The sequence below is a fragment of the Cariama cristata genome, unplaced genomic scaffold (assembly GCF_000690535.1).
Source record: "Cariama cristata isolate BGI_N322 unplaced genomic scaffold, ASM69053v1 scaffold25936, whole genome shotgun sequence".
Lineage (NCBI taxonomy): Eukaryota > Metazoa > Chordata > Aves > Cariamiformes > Cariamidae > Cariama > Cariama cristata.
The window spans coordinates 68339-94372 of NW_009620820.1; the positions used below are offsets into that span (position 1 = coordinate 68339).

Below are 26034 nucleotides of genomic sequence, written 5' to 3' on the forward strand. Positions count from 1 at the left end.
CTTACTTTCCTAACGAATGCAGACCTTTGTTTTCAACCAGTGAAGTTCACAGCTGGTTTTGCCTCCTGGTGTTGCCTCTGTGTTATGTAGGAGTGGCTGTGTGATACATAAAAAGGCTCAATAATAAAATATACATATGCAGAGTGTATATACACACACACACACATTGTATGTGTATACTACATGTATACACCATAGACAGAGTTTTTTATATATATATACACACAAATATGTATATGCATGTATATGTGTGTGTACAAATACACATAAAATATATTTTCTATGTAAACACACATATATGTGGTTTAGAAATGTATATGCTTACAAATACATATTTGTGTAAAATAGATACAAAATACTATGTGGTTACTGTACAAGTTTGCTTTTTATTCCCACAAATTCACTTTTTTCAGCATATCTTTAGATGCAATACTAACATGCAATTATTATGCCCTCATTGAAGAGGGATTTTGCCATGCAGTGTTATTAACAGCACTTTCATATCTTTCCTCTTTAGGTTTTGGCTCTACTTTTTCAGCTGCTGAGGAAAGTGTAAAGATGGTACCAGTCTCTCCAGAAAATATCAGCAAGCAGTACAAAGTCAGCAGTCAGGCAAGCACAAGATATATTTTCCAATGGTATCTCAAATGAAAGAAAGACTGCCTTATGCAGCAGTAAATGACTAAAGCCTTTTAAAATGTTATTGTTATGCTGACTGTATTTCCTGAAGAGATGAGAGCAATGATCATGAGGGAATCACTCAATCTCTCTTTGTAATGATAGTAGAACTTTCACTGAACAAAGGAGGCTGCATCAGCTATTGGCAATCTTAAATTCTGGATTTGAAGCCTTCACCTGATGTATGAAATACTTATCACACTTACAAAAGAAATGTAAACTTCATGGAGGAGGTTCAGCCAATCTATAAAAAGTAGATTGACCACACTCAGTCATCTGATGTCTTCCATACACTGGATTCCAGAAAATTCTACCAGGCATCTAAGTCCCAGTTGTAAAATGTTTGTTTTACTTATTGCAACATAGATACACTTGGGAGCAGGCAAGCAGAGCTCCCTTCTGCTGGGAGTACCCTCTTTGAAATGCAGGCAAGACCCTATGTGAAACCACTCTAGTGACAGTGTTTGCCAGAGATACCCCTTATGCCCACCATCTCTCCCACCTGCCCGAGTCTGTAACTTGTGACTAGACTGCTTTGTTTGAATCTAAAGTTAGGATATTGTGTAAACAGGAGCAAAGTTGACTGATGATAAATCTGGCATGAACCATTATATAACATATGGACAGGTGACAAACCAATCTCCTATGGTTTTAGTTACCATTTACTTAAGGATTTTGCTGAATTCAGGTTTGGTACATTAGAAAAAGTAACTTCACACAGTGAACTTCCCCACCAGCTCACCTGATGACTAGTAGCAGGAAGTGATGAGCTGGTGTAAAAGGATGCAGAGAACTCTCATATAAAAGCATAATATAAAGTCTCACATGTCACATAGCTAAGAAAGTTCGAAGGGAACAACTGGGATGATCACATTTTACTAAGTAAAAGGTAATTTTCAAATTCTAATTCAGATTCCTGGTGTTTTTGTCTAGAAAAAAGGACGGTTGGTGTGCTGAGGAGATAAAGAGGAAGAGCTAGAAGTTAGTGGCAGTGACTTTTTTTTTCCCACCTTCCCAAAGTGACTATATAGGGTTTGGAGTTTAAAATTAGATTATTTGTTCCACCTGTATTTCCACCTTTACTGTAATTGTATCATTCTTACCCCTGGCAGGTCTTTCACGAGTGTTTCCTGGAACCATGCCACAACAACGGGACATGCAAGCAATTGGGAAGTGGATATATTTGCATATGCCCACTTGGATATACAGGTAAAAAATTGAGAGGAAGGTGGAGGAGCTAACATGTCTCCCTGCCCTTAACATGAGCGACCATAAAGGAGCAAAACATTTCAAGATTATAGCCTAATTGGAATATCCGTCAGAGATTTAGCATACATAAGTATTAAGAAAAGAAATAATTCCTTATGTTTTCGCTGAATTATATCGCGTTTAGCAGAAAAGGATTTTGAATGGGGTTTCTTTCAGTGGAGTTAGTGGATTTGAAAATCCTGTCACTTGGCAATATTTATGATTAGCAAAAGCTGGAAATTTGCACTGTGAACAGCTAATACCACTAGATCTGCCTGTACTTCTCTTCAATGTTAGCTTCCCACTTGCTTCAAAGCAAACAGATGACTCGTTTTTCAGCTATTATCAAGAAGCGATCTCTGTTACTTGTGATAGATATTAAATGCCACTATCTGGAACTGATCAGTCTGTTGCCTGATATGCATCATACCTTTCTAGTAACATTTTGACTCAGATCTGTGTTAAAAACAAAATCTAAAGAGAAGATCATAAACCTGAATGTCTGCTAATGTGCATAATTAATCAATTACGTTTTCCTACATTAAGTAGTCACGACTTCTGTGTTTCGAACAATTTCAAAATTTGTCTCTGTTCTCAGTCCTTTATTTTGCATTCTAGGTTTGAAATGTGAAACAGAAGTTGATGAGTGTAAATCATCTCCTTGTCACAACAATGGAATGTGTAAAGATGGCATTGGGACCTTTGTTTGCCATTGTCAACCAGGTTATTCAGGTAATTTATTTCACTTCATAGCTCTTCTTCAGACAGGCATTGTTTCAGTGCCAAGTAGATAACACAACAAATAAAGGCTGTATAATTCCACGTCCATGGAATTATAACAGGAAAGCAATCTGATCTACAGGTTAGAGTAATGTTCTACCGTGTGTGAATAGGTTTTGAAATATGAGGATGAGCATTCAAGGACAGTCTCTGTGTGTGTGTGTATGCATGTATGCTTCTGTTTTGTGACATTTCTGACCTGAAAAAAAATGAATGAAGTTTAGCGAAATAGTAAATACTCACAGGGAAAATGCTTGTGAGACTGAATATGGCCTGACTAGACAAAGTATTTATGCAGTTGTTTCACTGCAGCTCTGTGAGTGAGTGGGCTTTTCCTTATCTTTTTTCTCGGTGTTTTTAACTCTCACTTGCATGGATGTTGAAGGTATTGAATTCTGTGGAGAAACTTAACATGCTTGAGTACTTTGCCAAAACAGCACTTAATTTCTGAATATTGAAATAAACTATTGAGGAGATAATTCTATGTGATTAAAAAAAAGACCTTGTGTTTTCCACCAGAAGTGGTCTCCCTGATTTTTCTTGTTTATGGCTATACATTTCTCAACAGCAACACTTGCTGAATATTTTTCAAACTTTATAAAGACAAACCATGGACTTGGCATTTTTCACATCTCAGTATCTAAATAGCACAGGTGATCTCTGTAGATGTTTGCAGTAGTTTGCAAACAAGGAATTTTATCACCTGCTCTCCATAGCCTTTTGTTATGGAAGCCATGTAGTGCTGTTCTGTCTTCCACGTTTCAGTCACTGCAGCATGCAGACCTTGACTATGTGTTGATCATACCTTGTAACCCTTGCTGTTTAAAGGTCTCTTGTGTGAGGAAGACATAAATGAATGTAGCTCCAGTCCATGTTTGAATGGAGCCCACTGTGCTGATGGCAAGAGTGGTTACCGCTGCACTTGCGCAAAAGGGTTCACAGGTACACCTTTTTCTGTTTAAGTCAGTCTTTGCTGTTTCTGACCAAAAAAGATGTCTTCCTACCTTGTCCAAAGTATTTCAATCTCATTGCTATATGTTACATATATTGTATGTTGATATGGATGTACTGGATTCCTTAGGTCCATCTAATCTCTCGGAGTCCCTGTAGTGTAAGCACAGCTTCAGAAGTATTTACTAAGTAATCAGTCTTCTGTCACTAGTTTTGCCATGAACTTACTGTGTGATGTTGAGGACAGAATAAGGACATTCACATAAGTGCAAATTGTTTTTTTAAGTTTTATTTAAAAATGAAAAATATTGTAATAGTAGACAAGATGGTCGATATTAAAACTACTCCCCATCCCCATACTCAGCTTCCTACAGTTTAGGCATATCTGTTGATTATCATGTGCCAAAGAGTCTGGGTTTCATGTTTCTCCTTAGAGTTAAGGTTCCAGCTAAATGTCTTTTGTAGCAGTTTTTCATTAGTTGCTCAGAAGTTTCTCAGGTGATTTCGTAATTCAGCCCAAATTACTCACATAATGGCCAATATCCGTTTAAATTCCCCACAGTTTACTGAGTGTAAATTTCTACAACTGCAAAGATGGTTCTTGTAATTCTTCTATGACCACTTAACCTCAGTTAATGGAGTAAATCCCAAACCTACATGGCTACCCTGGTGTTTGCTGTTTCCCAGAAGATCGGCAACAGTCCTTAAAACAGAGATGCGTTAGTAAACTTTCTTAGGTTAATTCAAAGCAGAGCTGTGACTTTGTTTCTTTTCTTCTCAGGTGCTCACTGTGAAATGGAGGTCAATGAATGCCTTTCAAATCCGTGTCTTAATAGAGCTATTTGTGAAGATCGAGTTGGCGGTTTCTCCTGCAAGTGCCTCCCAGGTTTTATTGGTGTCTTGTGTGAAAGAAACATCGATGAGTGTCTCAGCAGACCCTGTAGGAATGGAGCTACATGCAGAGATGGTATCAACGGCTTCAGGTGAAAAATAGATGATTAATATAATACAGTGTGGAAAGTCAGATATATTGTGGTGCTTCAGCCTTCTTAGATTTCAGCAAGGCATTTGGCAGCCTGATCCAATATAAATGGTCCCTTTATGGACACTAAAGGAGATTTTAAAAGGGAAGAAAATAAATCCTAGTATCCTCACTCTTAAAAAATTCCATGGTAGGCAGCAAAGAAAATATGCAGAGTTTGAAGAGTAAGCATGGTAGGACTGCATGGTTTTAATATCGGTCTTCCAAAAGAAATCCACTTTCCCAAGCTTCAGGGGCTTGTCTTGCTTTCCACTAGAAGAATAGATGATAACCAGTTATGTACCTGATCATATTACATTTCTATAGCCTGGAAGACAGGGAAAGTTGTACATATTGAGAATATAGAGATTAAAATACAAACAGTTTATGGAATCTTCCAAATATTTATTTTTATACTTCAGGGTATTTGAACTCAGATCAGAAGTTACAAATACGAATAGCGGTATCATATCCTAGATCACTGTAGAGACAAAGAGATAGACGAGCTGTTACTGTCTGGGTTTAATAACTCACTCCCTCCCCAAAGCCCCAGAAGTTATGGTGTCTTTTAAACACCTTGGTTTTCCAAGTAACAGAGATTATGGTGCCTTTCTCCTGCCTTGGTTTTCCCTTTATGTAAGCATATCTGCCTGAGAAGTTGAGTACCTCTTATCTGTAATTCTGTGGACCTAGAAGACATGCTTCACTCACAGGAATGCAGTCATTGCCTTTCCCAGTTTCATATGAGGAACCGCAGGCACTGTGTTTAAATATTGTGTTGTCCCTATCAAGAAGAAATATTATGCAGCTAATAGAATACAAGCATACTTAAAGGAACAACGAAAATAAAACTGAGTTAATTCTGTAGTATCTCTTCTGTTGATCTTTTTTTTTTCAGTGTATTCCATTCCAATTGGCAGATCTGTCTTCATGGCCAGGATTCTTTGTTGTCACAGCAGCCGCTTTGAAGTGTGCTTCTCTTTCCTCTGTAGGTGTCTGTGTGTGACAGGGTACACAGGACTAAACTGTGAAGTGAACATCAATGACTGTGACTCCAGTCCCTGCTTAAACCAAGCCACCTGTGTGGATGCCTTGAACTCGTACGTTTGTAAATGTCCCCCTGGCTTTACAGGCAGCAGGTGTGAAACAGGTACACAGGACCAAGTGTCAGATAAAGGTGGCTTAACTAAGTCTGTGGGCAAGATTGGCACTGGCTGGGCTGATTTTGTACAGCTTCCCCAGAAAGCAGCTAGAGTGGTGGGACTCTGAGAGGCAGAGTAGAGGCTATGTGATTGCAGTGTTAATAAGTGTAATTGCAGACAGGTAACAGTATGTGTGCTGTGTCGTATTTATATTCATTTACCTTTTCTAAGGCATAGTTTTATCTTTTTAATACCTAGTAGGTCTATTGAGTTTAATTTATATTTGCTCTTTGTATCTGAGTTAATAAGCTCTTTTTGTTGCTTGTATTTCCATGTAGGGCTTTGCATCACAGGGTTAGAGATTAGTATGTGGTATTCTCATCTTTAGAAGTCCTAAAGGCATCAAATTCACTACAGGCAAAAGGGCATCAAGTTCCCTATGGTCAGGCAAAATGGGTCACACCTAGTGCAACTTCTTGGCTGATGCTGGAGCTTGGCCACACAACCTCGAGGCTCAAATCCATTGTCTTTTAGCCACTCCATGAAAATTATAAAGTGTTATACTAATAGCTGGTGAATCTTTAAGTGGAAGCTTAAGAACCTGTGTTGATTTTACAGAGACAGTAGAGGACATACAGATAATTTAGACCTGCCATCCTATGTCAGAGTTTAGTAATACCCAGCTTTCAGGAGAGTTCCACTTGATACATTTACATGTACTATCCTTGTAAAGCATGTCACTTTGCATTGAAGAGCAGCACAGAAGTGCTGTTCCACACAAGTGCAGTGTATTCCAGTAAGTTCAGAACAGAAAAAATCTTGGGGTTTTTCTTTTGTTTGGTTTGGTTTGGGTTGGGTTTTTTTTTTAATCTTGACTCATGTGAATAAAATGGAGCGAACTGATCACACCTCTTTGGGTTGTTGGATGGCAGATGGATATGTCATTTCATTGATAGAGGCCTGAAAAGCAAGGCTCATGTTCATTGTTTGTTAAATAATCAGCTTCTTTTCCAGTTGTTTGTCTTCAAACCCTGTGTGTTTTCTAGCCTTGGAAAGCTTTATATGCTGGCTGATGTTAGACTGCTATACATTCTTTTTACCTCTGATCAATTTAAAGTGAATAATTTTTGTAGATGGGTTGCATTCCATTTTATTGCATTTGCTTAGATTCCATTTGATTCTCTTTCTGGGTTTTCAGGAATGTAGCTCTGAAAACTCTTTGTCTTTGTTGCAGAACAGTCCTCTGGTTTCAATCTTGATTTTGAAGTCTCTGGTACCTATGGATACGTCATGCTTGATGGTGTTTTTCCATCTCTTGGTGATATCACATGTACATTCTGGATGAAATCCACTGACACTACAAACTATGGGACTCCTATTTCTTATGCAGTGGAGAATGGAAGTGATAATGCATTTCTTCTGACTGATTACAATGGGTAAATCACAGTTCTGCTTTTCTGTAGCACACAGATGTTTTGAATTGATAAAGAAAGTGTAGACCAGAAGTCTGAATATCAGTTTTACCTACTTTGGGGTAGAAAAATCTGCATCCAAACTCCGTAGCTGGAGTTACCTCTTAGTTTTGTTTTTCTTCTTGCGTTGTTTCCCTCTTTTTTTTTTGCCAAATAGAATAGTGATGGCAAGAAAGCAGTGAAGTTTAGAAAGCAGGATATTTTTTTGTCTGGACTACATTTACATCATATTTAAAGGACACATTGAGACAATGATTGGATAAAATGGAGCTCAGCACTCAGAGTACTTGTAGTGTGACTCCAAAAGCAGAGATGGACCCCAGGGGCAAGTTTAAGAATCCACTATACAGCCAAGACTTGAGTCTTCATCTTTTGGTGCAAAAGCACATTACTTATTTCATCATGCTTTGCATATGTTAACCATAAATTTCCAAGTTCACTGAGAGAGAAGTATCTTGTATGATGATCTTTGAAGAGAGATTTCTCGTACGATATAGATACAGTTACCTTGTTTGGCAAATAACATTTCTTTGAGTCATGTGGGACAGACCATGCTTTTAAAGTTGCTGCATGCAACTGAGCATGCCTTCATCTTCCTTCTATGCAGCTGGGTTCTTTATGTAAATGGGAAGGAGAGGATCACAGACTGTCCTTCAGTGAATGATGGTAACTGGCATCACATTGCGGTCACATGGACATGCACGGATGGGGCATGGAAAGTGTACATCGATGGAAAACTGTCTGATGGTGGTAGCGGGCTCTCTGTTGGCTCAAAAATCCCTGGTATGCTTTATTTATATTATACCAGATCTGTTGCCTTCATTCTGTTTTTATTGCAGAATTTGCTATGCCTGCAAGGAAATGTTTATTTTGGTGGGTTTTAGTATGTTTTCACATTTTCAGCATTTATGCAGGGCTCATGTTTGCTGTTCTTGTTCATGAGGACAGTTCCATCAGCGGTGCTGAAAACCTAGTGCCAATTTCTAGAGTAAACTAGTAGGTAACTTGTTGTGGAGATGACAGAGTTTAGTCCACAAAGGAGCCTGTGCTGAGCTGATTTTTTAATGTCTTCGTGAGAACTGGTTTCTTACACAACAAACTTAAGTTTAACTGGCATATCCCTTAAAAATGCACACTCAGAGTTGATTGACTTAGCCTTCTCCTGTTACTTTCAGACATCTTTTTAAAGTTATGTTTACATTTTTTCCTAATAAGTTGGGTTTTGCTATTTCATTGTTTCCTGTGATCAGCAGTCTTTCCAGTAATATCAGAAGACATGAAAAGGAATACCTTCAGCATTGAAGAGCTGCGAAAGGCCTGACATTAGATAGCTGCAAAGAGATTTGCTTTTGATAGTGTTTTCATACTACTATTGTCCAATTTTACATACGGTTTCCAAAAACTACCCATATTAAAATAAAAAATAAAATAGTGAAGCATTTTAGTCTGCGTACCTTATGCTTGCCCCTGTCTTTCCCGGTTACATCTCCAGAGACAAGATCTAAGGAAATGTGCAGTCTCCGTTACTTTTTGCCCTTTGCACACAGTCTGACATACAAGATGCATGTCCACATCATCCGTGCAACTCGTTGAGAAGAGGAAATTTAACTGTACGGCATCTCAGAACATTGACTGTTTAATCACCAATGTGCTTCTGAGGGCTTGGAATCAAGTTTATTCTATCTGACTTTCTAAGCTTTTGTTTAAAGCAGGAAGTGCAAGTTAACACTGTAAAATATGGCCCACCTGCTCAAAACTGCATTTTGCATTGCTTTGTAATCTGCTTCAAATACTGAGCTAGAAGTCGTCTCATAAAGCCAATACCATTCCTGAGGCAGCCATGTAGAGTTTCTGCTCTCATTAGCATGAATTTAGTATTAAAACGTATTTGAGAGTCACTTCCAAATTGTTACGCTCACTTACCTCAGTATAGCATAAGGTTTCCCAGAGGTTTGTTGAGAGAGTTTGTTGAAGGTGGCTGGTCTCCTGCACTACAAAATCTTAGTAACACAAGGTAGCAAAAGCTTTGTTCTGCTTAGCTTTTAATCTTTCTATGAGGATCCCTGCTGTAAGGCTTTGTTTCCTATCGCTGTTCTAATTTTCTTTGAGTTTAGGTGGTGGTGCGCTGGTACTGGGTCAAGAGCAAGATCAGAAAGGAGAGGGATTCAACCCAGCTGAATCGTTTGTGGGCTCCATCAGCCAGCTCAACATTTGGGACCATGTCCTGTCTCCACAGCAGGTAAGTCCTTACTGCCATGTTTGAGCACAGGGGTAGGATGAACATTTAAAAAGGCATTCCAAGTTAGCATATTGGATAGACCTCTGTTCCCACAGAAGTCAGTGGGGACCAGATGAAGCTCTGGCTTATGGTAGTAAGCTTAGCATAGTAAGTAGAGTAGCTTTTAGCAAAATGAGGTGTGGTAAAATCAACACTGAGTCACCTTCTCTTTGACTGTATTATGTAGCTTTGAAAGAGAAACAAAGGCATGCACAAAAGCTAGCAGTCCTGCTAGAAGAGGGAGAAAAGCCAATGAAACAAGCTAAGGGCTTGTTACAGTTCCCTCATCCTGCTGTGTGAAGGCACCAATAAACTTCAGAGGGGAAGCACCAGAATTTCTGTCAATGCGTTAGACACTATAAAAAATCTGAGCTATATAGTCCCAGGAAAAAGTCTGAATGGGCAGCATAATTCACTATTAGGCTACTTTTATTCACGTACCAAAAATAAAAGTTTGGCACTAAACTTTCAGAGTTAAAAATTACTGTAGATCAAAAGATGTCTGCAAGGACAGTGATCCCTCAGCTTCTCTGGGAGACAAGCTTTGATGCTTACTTACCCTCAGAATGAAATTTTTTTCTTTATATCTAGTTGGGACCTCCCACTTCCATTTATGACTACTGTTTCTTTCTCCCACCATGCACTGCTGTAAAAAGCCTGACTATATACTTGATTACCTCTCCATAGGTACCAAGCACTGCTGTTAGTTGTCCCCAAAGCTGTCTCTATTCCAGGCTGAACCAGCCTTGGTCCGACAACCTCTTCTCACAGCGCAAATACTCCAGCTCATCACCTTTTTGATGCTCTGCCCTGAACTTGCTCCAGCTTGTCAATGTCTTTCTCATACTGAGGAGCACAAAATGGAATGCAATCCTCCAGATGTGGTCTAATAGGCACTGAAAAGAGGGAATAATCCCTTCTTTGGTTTTCTATGTGACTGTATTCACACAGTCAAGGATGCTGTTGGTCCTCATTATTGCCAGGGCACAGAGCTGGCCAATACTCAGCTCACTGCCTCCCAGAGCCCCTAAGCCCTTTTCCACAGAGCTGCTCCCTCTCCAGACTTTGCCCAGCCTCTACCATTCAGAGGTTTTTCTTTCTCATTTATTCTTGTTGAATTTCATGAGGTCTGTGTTGGCCCATTCCTCGAGACTGTCAAGGCCCCTATGGATGCAGCTCTGTTCTTTAGCATACTGGCTGGGCCTCCCAGTTTGATATTATCTGCAAACCTGATGACAGTGCGCTCCATCACCACTTCCTGGTCATTAGTATTTCAATCCTGAAGGTCAGAAATTATGAAACTGTTGGTAACACTTGAATAGCAAGGACTGATGTTCAAAGTTAGAAGCATTTCTTGTGGGCAGGACCTTTGGGTTAAAAGGTTTTGCTCTTCTCCTGGTGTTTTTTTAAGTTTTTATCACTATTTGGTGGCTTATCACTGCTTGTTATCCATGATCCAAATAAGAAATAATAAAATGAACAGAAAATAGAAGTAAAGCAGAATTTTTGCTACCAGCATCCAGTCTGCTGCTTTCTCCTTTTCTTTGCTATTTTGGCTTCCTGCGAGGTTCAGAACTGCCCAGCAATCTGCTTCTGTTCTTGGGTTTTGGGGTCACTAATTGTTGCATTTGCAAGTCAGATCTTCAGGTTTTTGTTCATTAGCTGTTTTGAAGCTGATAGGTATACATGTGATTTTACAGGTCACACTGATGAAGAGGTTAAGTGCTGAGTCTTTCTCAGTAGTTATCTGTCCTTAATGACAGGCTTGATTAAATTCCTATTTGCTTCAAATGCAAAAAACATCCTACAAAATTAGGACAAGGAAGAAAATCCTGCCCTTTATTTATAGTATCCGTATTACTCATCTGAAAAGACAGACATGAGACCAGACAGGGAACTGAGCCAAGTAAGCTACCTATAAAATTTTTACCTCATTAATTTCAGAGCTCGGGATAGTAAGTCACTATTTTTATCTGTTATTATCAGTTTTGTAGTGGCCCGTTGGAAGTGTTTAGTAAGTCTTGCCTTCCTATTCTCAGCCATAAAGAAAAGCAGGTGACAGAGTATGTTGCCCAGTGAATAACGTAAAGACCAAATCCACTCTTTAAGGTTTTTCTTGGAGTACATTAGTTGCTCATCCACTTGCACATTAATTTTGTATAGGTAAACAAACAGTCCGGTTGTTTTGTTGCTGAGTAGACAGCGTATGGGACTGTGAGGTCCTTTCTGGCCCTCCATTCTCCATCATATGGCTTGGAGGGGCTGATTCCCAAACTGACTTTCCCACACTGGAAATTTTTCTCTGCATATTCCTTGCAGTTTATCTGCAGCCCTTGGGCTAAGCAGTTTCCATGAGCACATACTGTTGAAGTGAGATCTTTGAAATGGTCTCAGAATAAACAGAGCAGGTTGCTGTCTTCTCCAGCTAACCTGACTCTTTTAAAAGAGTCTCGTCTGCCTTGCTGGAGATCAGGGTAGAGGAAATGTGAGAATAATTCAGTCTGAGATTCGTGGTGTACCTTCCTTTCTCTCAAAGACAGACAGTATAGCAGATTACTCTTGGTAGTTGATTTCGTCCGCTGCAGCCTTGACAGAAGCCAGTCACCCTTCTGAGAAAGGCAGTTTCCCAAATGTTCCACATGAACTGGGCACACCTGTGCTTTCTAACCAGCTATCTGTGCCCTGAAGCCATGCTGCATGTATTGTATGGGTAGGCTGTCTGTGCTGAGATGTACACAGCCCACTGGGCTGCTCATCTTTGCTCTTCTTCGTTCATTTTGTCATGCTGCTGAAGGAAGCATTCCTTTCTCCCTGCCAGGGAATTGTTGGAATGACTCTTCAGCACAGAAGAGCCAAAGAGTAGGAAGTAGTCTCAGTAGCCTAATTACTAACATCTTCTCTTAATTGAATAACCAACTTTTCTCTGTAAACTACTTCCCTCTCTGGTATCTTCAACAAAGAGGAAATCTTTAATTATCGCTTTGGTGTGCATTTATCCTCCTTGGGGCACATATGTTTTTTTCAGCAGCTCTGTGGCTGAGATATGATTGCATCTGCCCTGATAAGGAGAAATGTAATGGGAAGTAGTGTGCCAATAATACACCTTAGTCCCAGTCACCTTCTGGGACTATATTTCCTTTCTGTTTGTGGAGTTACAGTGAACAAAGCAATGCAGAGTGAATCCAAAGCCCTGGTCTTTCATTTGCAGTTTTAAAACATTTTCAGGTAGCAGAAGTCTCCCTGAGCATCCAATGGAACTAGACGGCCTTCTTTTTTAGAAATGTTGGGGCCAGGACATCTGAGCTCTCTCCAAGGGACCGCTATGGAATATTTATGCGACATCCCATCATTAAGGGTCTCTCTACATATTCTTATTGTTGCATATAATTTACACTGGCAATTGCTTAAAATTGCTGTGCCATCTGGGGTTGTTGTCCCCAAGTTCCTTCTGTTGGTGGCCAGATAGAAATATAATGAAGTTACTATGTTTAATAGATCCTCAGAGTCACAGCGAAAATGCAGAAATATTTTTACCTTACTGAATTTTTTTTTTTTAACATTAAAATGCAATACTGAAACAGCTTAAGAATTCCCATTGGCTTTTCAGTTTCTTGTAGTAAGAATGCAAAAAAAATCCCTAGTGGTGCCATTAAAGGATTTATGTTTTAAAAGGAAAACTTTTATATCAAAGATGTTTGACCAGATCTGCTCTCAAGATATGAATCTGCTGCTGATCTAAAAGTGTGTTCCTTTGTTTCTCCTATTCTTAGTTTGCCTATATAATTCCTGTTTCAGTACATGGTTTGTTATGGCCCTGCCCTGCTTTGGCTGACGTCAATGCCAGTACTGCTGTTAGTGTTGGCGTGGGTGGGCCTTGCCTGGAGTGTTTTGAAGAGCCTGGTGCATTGAATTCACAAAATTCATGTCCTGGAAACAACAAATCGCTTTATTAAACTGCTCCTTTTTGTGTTTCTGTTCCTTAAACCTGGTGCAGTGCTAGCAGAGTTTGCGGAATGCAGATCTTCAACGTTAAGTTCCCTTTGGGTCCTATTTGACATATTTCAGCAAATACATCAAGTTTTCTCTGCAGGTTGCATTCTCACACCTGCCTTTTTCTTTGACATAAATACCGTTCTCTTTCACGCTAACAAATGCAATTGTGTTTTAAGAATTATGATTTATACTTTGCTTGTATGAGAAGTATGCCTTCAGATATTGCCTCAGTACATGCCTGTCCACAGCTAGCTGGCTTATAAGTACAGAAAAACAAGCAGTTCAGCCAGAAGCCTCTTGTGCTAGAAAGGATGGACATTGCTTATTCAATGATTTGTTCTAGTGTTGCATGCAGACATGGAAGGAATATTATTTTTGCATTCTTTTCCTACATGCTCCTTAAACAGCACCTAATCAACTGTTTTAAATCCATAGGTAAAATCTCTGGCTACATCCTGTCCAGAAGAACTCCAAAAAGGAAATGTACTAGCCTGGCCAGATTTCCTGCCAGGAGTTGTTGGAAGAGTGAAGATAGATTACAAGAGTATATTTTGTGCTGGTTAGAACTTTACTTCCTAGAACCCTTTTTTTTTGAACAATATTGTAAGACTCTTTTATGAGGTCAAATATGCTAGCTTGCAGAGTTTGACCTACTAACCTTGAATAAATTATTTTGATAATTTGACAGTTAGAACATTCAGTCCTTCATTCCTCGAATTCCAGAGTTTTGTAACAAAAGTTCATTGGAATCTCTGACAGAGATTTATTGCTTCCTGAATTGAAATGGGGAAAGATGGGTCAGAAAGAAGTGTTTCTTGTCTTTTATTCTAAAAATAATTGGATGGTGTTAAAATACCTACTGCCTCCTCACCTCTTTTCCTGCAGATTCCTTTTCTGATGTTATATATTGATGATTCTCTAAACCCTTTGAACCCGAGCAGGATGTAGCATACATAACACTTCCCAAAGCTGGATAAACTTATACAGGATCAAACAATCAGATAACTAATTTATTTGTTTCAGCAGATAGCTGTATCTCTCACTGTATGCATATATTTTGTCCACAGACTGTCCGTCTTTGCAAGGATCCATACCACATCTGCGGGCCTCTTCTGCGGATTTAAAGCCAGGGTCAAAAGTGAGCCTTTCCTGTGACCCCGGCTTCCAGATAGTGGGAAATTCTGTTCAACACTGCCTTAACCTGGGACAGTGGACACGGCCTTTTCCCCGCTGTGAAAGTGAGTTATCTCAGTGGGCTGGCAGGATTAGGAAACCCTAGCTTTTATTTCGACCTATTTCACTATTCATGACCTGTTTATCCGTGCAGCTATGTTGCACTTGAATCTGTCAATGTTACAGCATATACATATAGGCTTAAAACTAAACTCATCTTTTAATGAGCAGGAACTACACCACAACCAGATTCTGCCATCTTTTTCAGTCAGTTTCTGATGCCCATGGCAGAAATGAGTCTGTTTGGATCAACAATCTGATATTCTGAACTTTCCTCCTCAGTGGCACTTCGGTGTGAAGTAAAAGCCTTGGCATTAGTGGGTTGTAGAGTAATTTCTTTAAAAGCAGGAGATACTTCTGTCAGCACTTAGAAGTGCTCCAGGACTTAAAGGATTTATTCTAAGAAACTGGGCTGTTTACATTCAGGTTGCCAAGGTTCTTTGATTCCTGCTTTCCTGCTCCTGCCTTCTCCTTTCCTTTGGTTCTCCTCTGCTGTAACTGCACATGTGAATGAAGTTGCATATGTTGCAGCTGACTGTGGTTTTTGTTTCAGCAGAATAATAAATTAGCTCCAGAAGCAGGTATTGCATGATCCCAAAATTGATTAGTAGTTTGGACAAAATCTTCAAATTTGTTAAAAATATCTTAAAAATAGTTTGATCTAGATTTGATGCGATTTTCGTGTCTTCCTCTTTATTCAGTTGTTCATAGCACAAATCCAGGATCTGTCTCCTGCATAAAGAATAGGATGCATGTGAGGATTTACCCAAAAGCAAGTCCTGCTGGGCAGAGCGTAAGTTCAGTGACAGAGACAGCTTTGCTCTTTATTGGTGTGTTACCAGTGACAAGCCACCAGAATCCTGTTAGTGTTGTCATCTGATTTCTCTATATTGGGCCAGCCAGTTTTACTTGTTGAGCACAGAGCTCAGACAGAACAGGGCTGACCTGCCACAAAAATGCTGAGTGAATGAGGGCCAGATTCACCCACTGGCCTTTCTCAGCCTGTTCCACAAGCACAGGATGAATGGAAGTGGGTTGAAGATAGCTATTTCCTGCATGAAGAACTACACGGTTTATAGTGGAAGGTGTGGTACAGAAAAGGTTCTTCTACTGACTGAATCAGTCTCACTGTCATCCCTGCCTTCACCCACCAGGATCGTTTTCCTCTTCTTCCGACCAAAGACCCCGGAAACCACAGGTCCCCTTCCCCTGACAGCCTGTCTTTGTTACAGGCTCTTCAGTTCTGTAGCTCTAAACACGTCACAGTGTCTAATTGTGTGATCCTTGCACACAGCTGGGAAGCAAGGAGTTACTACAATCCATGTAGTTACAAAGATGGGCTGTGTAGCTGTTGGAATAAGTTCATGTCATCTTATTTGAAATGAAGATGCAGAGAAGCAACTCTGCTAGAGTAAATAGGAGCCTCCGGCAGGCAGGTACAGTGATGCCTTCTGCTGGCACAGCTGGGATCAGAAGGGCTTTTTTACTATAGTCAAAGTCAAAGTGATGCCAAAGGTTGTATGTGAGGTCAGTTCCAGTCTCACCATCGTTCATGCACAACCTGGTCTCAGACCAGTACTATAAACTCTTAGCAGTAATCCGTTAGCTAGTTTTGCAGTGTTAAACCAGAGTAACATTGAGCTTGTTTTTCAGTGAAGGGAAATAACAGGAACCTTCCTGGAGGCAAACTTTTTCCTTAAAACACACCAAGGATTATTGATTATGAGGGGAAGGGTCCTGTGACTGAAGGGCATCTGCTCAGATCTTAATCACAGATGTCTCCTCCAGAGCTAACAGAATAGATGGAGCTGGAGAGTCCTGCTCACTCTCTGAATGACAAGGACCCACAAAACAAGACCCTACACTGGACCTGGAATTAATTAGCTACCTCAGAACAGGTCTAGGCTTCTTGCAGGTGGGATTCCACAGCTGCAGAGAAAAAATCTTTGGTAGTGGCTCTCATGTGGAATTATTCTGAAGTTGATCTGCCTGCTCTGCTAATGTCTGTGCTCTCTTTTCATTCATGTTGCAGGAATCAGCTGTGGAGTACCTCCACCGTTAGAAAATGGATTTTATTCAGCTGAGGACTTTTTTGCTGGCAGTACCGTTACTTACCACTGCAACAATGGGTACTATTTGTTGGGCGACTCCAGGATGTTATGCCTGGACAAAGGGAGCTGGAACAGCATTTCACCATCTTGCCTTGGTGAGATGTGCCATACATATGGCTGCATGAGCTGGTGATATTGCATTTCTCCTGTGCCCTTGGGTTTGGGTGGGATTTCATTCTGAAATTGTGAAGGCTGGCCAGAGTCTCAGAAATTGCACTGCAAGATATTCACAGTTTCTGAAATACTGTGCTCAGCATTGTGTGAAACCAAAACTACATTCTCGCACCTTTATCTGTCAGCCCTCTTGTGTGCCCCACACCCTATACTTAATAAGCCTGCATTGCACTCCAAGCCTCTCTCCTTCCAGGTTCATTTAGCTTTGGAGTCCTTGCATTCTCTGCTTCTAACCTGTGCATTTCCCTGTGCTTCAGCACGCTGTCAGTGTCCCACGCTCTCTGACCAGGTTCTTTAGATGTTCCACATGTGGCGGTTGTAATGTTTAATATCAAATTTAGTTATTTGAAGGTAGTTGATGCTACACAGGATTCCTGATTTAGCAGAGTGATAAAAAATATACTGCATAACACACTACAAATAAATGCAAGTTACACTTAGCAAAATACAGAAATTGCAATACACAGTTCAATCACAATACCAATGTGTTTCCCATTACCAGTCTATAATATGCTCACTGTTGTGATACTGGGCATCCCCAGTAGCCGGGAATGGATACGTGAATTGAAGCCAGCTCAAGTCCATTGCTAGTTGTCTGTTTATACTCTGTGTTGGCCTGTGCCACTTATTCAATTCCCTCCCATGCAGGGCTAGCTAACTGTGGGAGACATTCTCACTCTTTTAATGAACTCAGGGAGAAGCATTTACACCATCAGTTGATCCACTGAACTGCTTATAGCTGTTTATCTAAAACAAAGACTACCTTCCTGTCCCCTTGTGTAGAGTCAGCTTCTTTGTAACGGCAGTGTTCAGTCACACCCTGCATTATTCCCTGAGCTTCATGGGCAGATCTCCTTTGCCCATCTCCTCGGAGCCTTCTTCCACCGAGGGAGTTTATTGGTTGTTCCACACATGCCTGTCAGCAAGCAGCTGCAGCATTGAGAGGGCTGGAAGTGCACTTATGGACACAGTTCATCATGTAGTTGCCACACCATAACTTACTTCCTGGTCAGCACATAATTTTTTCAGTCCAGACACCAGTCTGTTGTTCCTCTCTTTGCTTTTCTCCTTTGCACTTTATACCAAGGCCTAAAGATGAGCAGGTTCTGAGCAGATGCTGCAAGGTTGTCTAAATAGTTCAGTGTCTCTGCATCTGTAGGAAGCATGATCTTGCAAAGGAAAAACCCTGTGCCCCACCTTCCAGTTTGTCTTGTCTCTCATAAAGCAGAGTAGACTAAGGGGAAAATGAAAACAAGAGTGGCCTTGGCACCCTGACCCACCCTTTACCTTTCTGATTCACACTCCAGGCAGGTGCCAACAAAGCCTGGTACACCATTTGCATTCCTTTTGCTCTGTTATGAATCCTATTCATAGTGTCCTTCCACTCTTCCTTGCCTTACAAGACATTACAGGAGGAGCAGTCATTCCAGTTCTGCTCTGGTGGCACTTTGCATTCTCCTGATGCTTGTGTAATTGGCAACTGTTTTGATTTTAATGTGCAGCTTTCATCCTGCATGTCAGAAAGAAATTCCTTTTCTGTTCAGAACATTGTTGGGTTCTTTTCATGCTGGCCAGACTGACTCAGCAGTGAAGAATAAACACTAATTCAGTAAATTTTGTTGCTTTTTTGCCTGGAAATGGGCAAACAACTGCAGCTATATGTCTGCATGGTATATCTAGTTCAACAGCTGTCCGGTAGCATGGCTTTTAAGTGAAGAATTGTTCTATCTCTAGCAAACTGGTTTATATAAAGAATCCCTGATGCCAGCATTTTTCAATTAGATACTTTGAAACTGACCCTTTACGATTTATGATTCATTGATTACATACCAAGGACACTTCTGTACAGTCAGGATTTGAAAGCTGATACGAAGTATTCTGGAGTGAGGGATTTTTTTTTGCTCTACAGTACGAAGCCACATATAGCACACATCATCAATTGGCATTTCTAGGCACTACGATCATATAAATAGTTAAATGTAATGACTAATATATTTTGAACTCATTTTAACTTTTCTGGCAACTGCAGGCACTTCTCGTTCCTAATCTAATGTAACTCTCTTTGGCAAACATGGGGCTCTAATAGTATTTTATGTTCAGAGTGTTTCCCCCCTTGGCTAAGTTTTCCTGTCTTACAGGTGGGAAGTTTGAGATACAGAAGATTTCACAAGCAACTCTTTAATGCAGAAGTCCTCCCTCGTAGTATCTGTCCAAACAAGTAGTAACAGCACATGAGTTACAATGTCTGTTCTTTTACTACTTGGAAACTAGATACTTTTTGTGGAAGTATTGACTGAATGTTAATAGGATTTGCCTCTAATTTTCTCACATTTCACAATACTGTATAGTAAATTATACAGAAAGCATAAATACTAATTTGAATATTAAATATTTTTAATAGTGCATCAAAAATGTGATTGGAGTAAGAGTGATTTTTCATTATGCTTACTAAAGCGATTCCTCTTGACATTTAGTGAGACACAAATTTCAAGCAGGTGCTTAATATAAATAACACCCTAGAGACATGTTTTTTGTGTTTCTTTTTTATAGATGTTGATGAATGTGCTGTTGGATCAGACTGTAACGAGCATGCATCTTGTCTCAACACAAATGGATCCTATGTTTGCACTTGCATCCCTCCTTACACAGGAGATGGTAAAAAATGTGCAGGTATGGGAAAGAAAAACATGAGGCTAGACTTTCCAAGGTTCTGTACAGGCCAGTGTCCTGTCTCCCGCTGTGGAAGGCAGTTTCCAGTAATTGATATCTGGGCAGGGACAGGGCAGGCATGCTCTCATCTCCAGGTCACTTTGGCCTGAATGAGGCTGTGATGAAGTATCTCCTTTTGTTTCTTAAGAACTTACCTCTCCCTATGGAGACAGTTGTCATTGGGATTCTGCTCAGAGAGATACATACATGCAAAATCCTCTTGCACATGGAGCACATGCTGAAGACCCAGGAAGGCCACATGCCACAATGTGTCGCCTCTCAGAGCAGAGCTGTGCAGTGAAGAAGTATTTGAATACAGGCATCGGAGTAGGGCTTGAGCTGCCTGTGGAAACATTAAGCAAGGTAATTTTGCATGAAGATGACAAGCCAGTGGCATAGGTCACAGTAAAAGGTAGCTGAGCTGATTTCATGTTTAGGGCTCGACATGCTGGAACAGGCTTTCCCTCACAGAAGAAAAAAGGACTGTGAGATGTGTTTGCTTCTGACAGTGAATGCAAACTCAGTTACAGAGGGTTCTTCCACATCAAGAATAGCTTACTTGCACAAATCTTCGGTGCTTGTCACTAACATACAGAACAGAGAAAAGCTGGTAAGGCTTTAAAATACTTATGAGGTTTTCCACATGCTCTGCCTTCCTACTTTCAGAAAATTCCCAAGGATATCTCCTGCAACTTGCATATAAAACCTGGTACTTAGTTATGTTATTGATAGTTTCTCTCTTCCTCCTCAGAACCAGTGAAGTGCCGTAACCCAGGAAATCCAGAGCATGGCCATTTATATGGGGACACTTACAGTGTTGGCAGTGAAATAACATTTTCCTGTGAAGAAGGGTTTCAGCTGACAGGAGTGACTAAACTTACATGCATGGAGTCTGGAGAGTGGAGCCACCCAACACCATATTGTGAAGGTGCAGTTCCTGGGGAGAAGGCGTATTGTAATGTGTGGTGTTAGAGGGATGGAAGGGGAAAGGTAGTAGTGTAGAACCTTTAGAGACCACAGCAGCTAATGAAACCCTGTCCTTGCAGACCTGGGTCTCAGTGTTGAAGTCTCTGTTGTCTTAAGGGACGTAAGCACCAGTTCAAGCTTTTCCAATTGTTGTCATACTCATAGTGATACTCTGTTATGCAGATTCTCGAACGTGTCAAAGGCATAGACTCATCTCATTTTAATGCAAGCATTAGAAATGTCTTTCTCCTCCACCCAGCCTCCCATTTTCAAGGAACTTGTGGGAACTTAATGTCTTAAAGATCATTAACTGTGTTTCAGTGGATAAAAAGCAGTCAGAGAGGACAGGCTGGTGCACATACATATACATGGTATAATTGCAGAAATTGTTGCTTCAGAAAACCAGAACTAAGGGGGTGAAGCAACAGTGTACAATGAAGGTGTGACAAAGACAATGTCAAAAAAACAATTACTTTGTCCTTTGTCAAAAAAACCAATTACTTTTAATATGGAGTCCTCTTGACAGTCAAGCGTGTGATTTGTAGAACAGCTCCAACTACCTGTTTTCAGTTAATCCAGTTTCTCAGTAAGGTGAAGTCAGATAAAGAGCCCTAAATGTCAGTTATAGCTTAGTCAAGAACCCAGTGTTACCTAGAGCTTTACACCTCTTCAAACCTATTTAGAGAAAACAAAGCAAATCCTGGTTTTCTGTTCTTTTTTATTTGTGTTGTATCAACCTCTGTTGTCATCCTGTCTTTTTAAAGCTATATCCTGTGGTGGACCAGTTATTCCAGAGAACAGTGCCATTTTGGGCTCAAATTTTACATACCACAATAAGGTGGTATACAGGTAGGAATTTAGTATGTTTTAAGTGCTATATTAATAATTGATTGAGAGTCTGGCAACAAATGAGAGTACGGCTGAATTGAGAGAGTGGTTGAAATGAAGGAGAGGAGCAAGATGGGATTAAAGTAGTGGAAAGACATTGGTTATAACCATAGCTATTCACTAGGAGAGCTGAATGTTTATTCCCGTACTACTTCTCAATGCCCTGCAGAGAAAGATGGTGTATGCAGGTGTGGATGAAGAGAGAAGAGGAATGGCTGATTATGTTGTGCATAAAAGGCTCTGTGTTAGCACTTCTTTTCTTCTAACTCAGGTGCAATGATGGATACGTCCTAGTGGGTGAAAAGGAAATTCTGTGCCTTGCTAGTGGCATTTGGAATCATCCTCCCCCCTCCTGTGAAGTGGTGACTTGTCCTAGCCCACAGGATATCAGCAATGGAAAATACACACTCACTGGCACAACCTACCTTTCCTCTGTATCATACACCTGTGAGAATGGATACAGGTAAATGCAGGGACATTCCTGAGCCAAGTATTGGCGGCATGCTTGCTTGAAGGTCTAAGTTATGTCTGAAAGAGACAAAGCTGGGATCATTGCTCAGAAAGATAAAATACTAAAATAGAATGTAAGAAGACTTCTTTATATTTTGAAGGTACTTTCTGTATTTCATCCTAAATTGGAGCAGTTCAAGAAGGTCATTCAGGATTTGCTATGTATATATATATGCAATGCTTTCATTTTACCATCACGCTTAAAGATATATTTTGAATATTCAGAAAAATAGTTGTCATTATTTTTGGAAGTCTTCATTTGTCTTTAAAGATTATCATACCTCTTCAGCTTTAGCGTATACCCAATATTATTTTTGTTATTGTTTTACAATGCCTTTGGTGAAAGAACCTTCTGCAAGTTACTAATTTACTCCTTGAACTCTTTGTAATAGTCATTTATTCTGTTTTACATTTGTGAGTAATAATATTGGAAACACATTTTTAATATGCTGCAATTAAAAATTAATAGTGTAGTGCTGTATCCAAGGATGTGGCTTCAAGTGCAGGTTTCTGCCTCTCCTGGTATCTGCTTGTTCCTCTACCAGATATACTCTGACATAAGCGGTCTCATACGGACCTGTTTAAGTCTGAATTTTTTTCTGTATTTTCCTGCTGCAAGCATTCCCTTGTCCAGATGGAGGCAGGTAGGTGAGGGGTGCTCACTTGGTGAATGTTTTAACCGTGTTAATATAAAGGCATACGTCCGCTGCAGTCCAGTGTAGTGTTAAGTTGTAGATCCACAGTGAGGGCTTATCTGTACCCCACTAAACCAGGCGGTGTTTTTACCAATGCCAGTGAGTTTTTTGACCATGAACTTAGAACATACAGGCAGCAAATACCACAAAAAAATGCCCTTTGCCTGTCTAGCATAACTTGGTGAGAGAGTCCTCCCTCCTGTGGTTACCACTCCAGGGGAAGCGCTCCCAAACAGTGTCCCTCTTACGCATTATTTCTGAACCTGTATGTGGACCCAGTCTCCTCCTTCAAGCACCTCTTACGTACTTCTTGTCTTAAACATATTGCCACACGTCAGCAGAGCCCACTGCCCTGAGAAGGGCCTGTGCCCTATCTGTAAGGGCTTTACAGGTCAGTGTTGTTCTCTTCCATTAACCCCTAAGCTCATTTCAGTCAACTGAACATGGGGGTGTAATACTATTTTAGACTAAATTGTAGGGAATCAGACACACCTGTGCAGGGCTCTCAGATATGCCATGGGACGTACTGGGAATCCACAGGCAGCTGACAGAGCAGCTGCAGGCCAGGCAGTTCACCGAGGGCATCTCAGGGTGTTGAATACCTCTGTTTAGACAACCAAGTCACACCTTTTGTACCAATCCATTGCTGTTTCCTCAGCTAAGGAAACAAAAAAATACCATCAACTTGAACTGTATATGGCCATTCACTCAAGCAAAATCCTTTACCACCTGAAGGAACTGAATGTCTTTTTGTAAACAAACCTGAACTGGAGCATTTCATTCAGTTTTTTGAGTGAAGATAGTGTTTAAGTCCTTGAGTGAATCAGGTCTCAGACTGAGGCCTAGTTGCAAGTCTCAAGATTGGCATGGTGTTGATGGTGTACAAGTAAATCTTTAGGCTTAACTAAATACTTAAGCACCCTGTGACTTTCTTTTGTGGCTCAAAGATGGGCAAAGATACAGCAGAAGTTATGTGTGTGTCTGCATGGCACATCAATTCCACCAGCCTCTCTCTTCAAAATAATCTGAAGACCAGCTTTTTTGACAGCAGCAGCAGTGCTTTTTCATGAACAGAGGGTGAGATTCTGGCCTCCACTGAAGTCAGTGAGAGACTCCCCTTGGTTTCAGTGGGGCCAGGAAGTCAGTGAGGAGTAAAGCACCTCTTTCTGTTCCTCACCTGGACTGAAATGGCAGCCTTAATAATGATCTTTGTGTCTCAGCCTTCAGGGTCCTTCTGTGCTTGTCTGTGCATCTTCAGGGAACTGGAACAGCACACCTCCAACTTGCAACATTGTCTCTTGTGGATCCCCTCCTGCCATCAAAGATGCAGTCATCACTGGGAATAACTTTACTTTTGGAAACACAGTCTCTTACGCCTGTAAGGAAGGGTATGTAGATTAGCATTACTGGACTAATAGTCAGGACGAGTAAAACTGTTGCATTGCTTCACAAGTCCTTTATAACTGCACACATTCATTTTTACTGCCTCTCTCTTAACTCTCTGGAAATTAAATGTGATGGAGATGTTTTTGTGGGCTGTCAAGTTAGTATGGGACATGTAGGCATTTCTTGAAGTAGTTTCACGGCAGCTGAATACACTCTGGAGGTGGAGAACGGAGAGGAATCATGGGGAATGATAGACCAATTCAATAGGAAGCCCTCTCCCTTGGAGTTACTACAGAACTAGTCCTTCCGTGGTAAATTCAAGGCCCTGATCATAAAGAATTAACTATGTCTCTTCAGGCTGTAAGAAAGCTGTTTCATGTGTTTTGAGAACTCTGTTCTGGTGTTCTAAATTCTGCTTTCTTAAAACCGACTCCTCATTTATTGAGGTGCATTTTTTTCCTTTGATTTCCATCTACTTAGTGTAGTGACCTTTTCAGACTGTATTTCATCACAAATGAGGCTCCGTTTTGATGATGTCAAGCATCAATGTAATGCTGGACTCTGATCCTGCAAGAACCTTTGCACATGCTTATGTTTACAGCCAGTGAGCAGTCCCATTGAATTTCTTGAAACTGCTCTATCCAAAAAACAGAACAAGTATGCAGAGCTTTTGGCAGGTCAGGCCCTAAGTGACTGGAGGATTTTCTGCTCCTTCTTGATGGAAAATGGTAGATTGATAAGCCACCATTTTTCTCATAAACTGGCTTTGCAATATTAGCAAAGCATCCTTATTCTGTTTTCTTGACTGTACTATGATTTAAAAAGCTACTTCTCTTTCCTGTGCAAACATTTTAAATGGGATAGGATAGCAGCATTCAAAGAGTATCACAGCTGCTGTGACAATGAATAGTGTGGATCATATTAAACATTGGCACATGATAGGCTCTTTTTCTGGAGTCCAATCATGAGGCTTTGAAAACAAGTCCTGCAAGTAAGACAAAGCACTTTTACAGATGTTGCCATCAAAATCTGAACAACCAGTTTCCAGCCAGCAGCTGGAAGGAGTCACTGAGAACTTTGCAGTAGTTATTGTTCCTTTGCTTTCTGTGAGTGCACACCAGAGAGTTGTCAGGACTGAGGAAGAAGATAGTCACAGGTACTGTGACTACACTGTTGCATGTTTAATCAGCAGAGTTTTAAGTGGGGTGATGAGCAGCATGGAGTAATGCCTGTCACTGCATCCCAGAGACAGATTAGAGTAATACAGGTACAATAACAGCAGTCATGGTAGAATTTCATTGTAAAAGATTGGATTTTATTTCTACTCAGCATTAATTATTTTGTTGGCTTTTATAACAATTTTTACAGTGTTTTTTTAGGAAGAAGTTGTTAAAAATTGCCATGCACACTATTGGCAATAGCATCTCTGGGTTACTCACTAAGGAGTTTCTCATTGCTTGCAAGTGTGAAAATAGATTGATAGGGCTGATATAGGAACCCAAAAGGCCTTTATGGGCTTTTCATCTCTTTCTTCTCCATTCAGTTATGCTAAAGGGGAAGAATTTCTCAGTGGGAGCATTTCTTTGAGGATTATATGGACTGTCCCAGCACAATACTAGGTCTGTTGTTGCAGTTTCAACCAAAATGGAAGTTCAGGAACGGTAATCAGATGGACAGATGAGAAAGAAGCAATATACACAAGGTGTGCTAGGATATCCCTCATTGTGATACCTCACCCATGGACATGTAGGCTTTAAGATTTTCCTTTTGAAGTTGATCATAACTTTTGTAAAGGATCC

General features: G+C 40.4%; 1 protein-coding gene across 1 annotated transcript in view; it reads left to right on the plus strand.

Annotated features, from left to right (window-relative positions):
- SVEP1 (sushi, von Willebrand factor type A, EGF and pentraxin domain containing 1) overlaps nt 1-26034 on the plus strand; it is a gene marked incomplete at its 5' end in the record, with an annotated part of 107141 nt that overhangs the window by 51481 nt on the left and 29626 nt on the right. Inside the window, 17 exons of the mRNA XM_009701735.1 lie at nt 518-612; nt 1791-1887; nt 2545-2658; nt 3535-3648; nt 4439-4640; nt 5671-5828; nt 7055-7256; nt 7900-8075; nt 9407-9531; nt 13999-14122; nt 14631-14801; nt 16829-17002; nt 19632-19751; nt 20542-20718; nt 21521-21605; nt 21916-22107; nt 24070-24237. Coding sequence (XP_009700037.1) covers nt 518-612; nt 1791-1887; nt 2545-2658; nt 3535-3648; nt 4439-4640; nt 5671-5828; nt 7055-7256; nt 7900-8075; nt 9407-9531; nt 13999-14122; nt 14631-14801; nt 16829-17002; nt 19632-19751; nt 20542-20718; nt 21521-21605; nt 21916-22107; nt 24070-24237 — 2494 coding nt within the window. The remainder of the gene's footprint in view (nt 1-517; nt 613-1790; nt 1888-2544; nt 2659-3534; nt 3649-4438; nt 4641-5670; nt 5829-7054; nt 7257-7899; nt 8076-9406; nt 9532-13998; nt 14123-14630; nt 14802-16828; nt 17003-19631; nt 19752-20541; nt 20719-21520; nt 21606-21915; nt 22108-24069; nt 24238-26034) is intronic.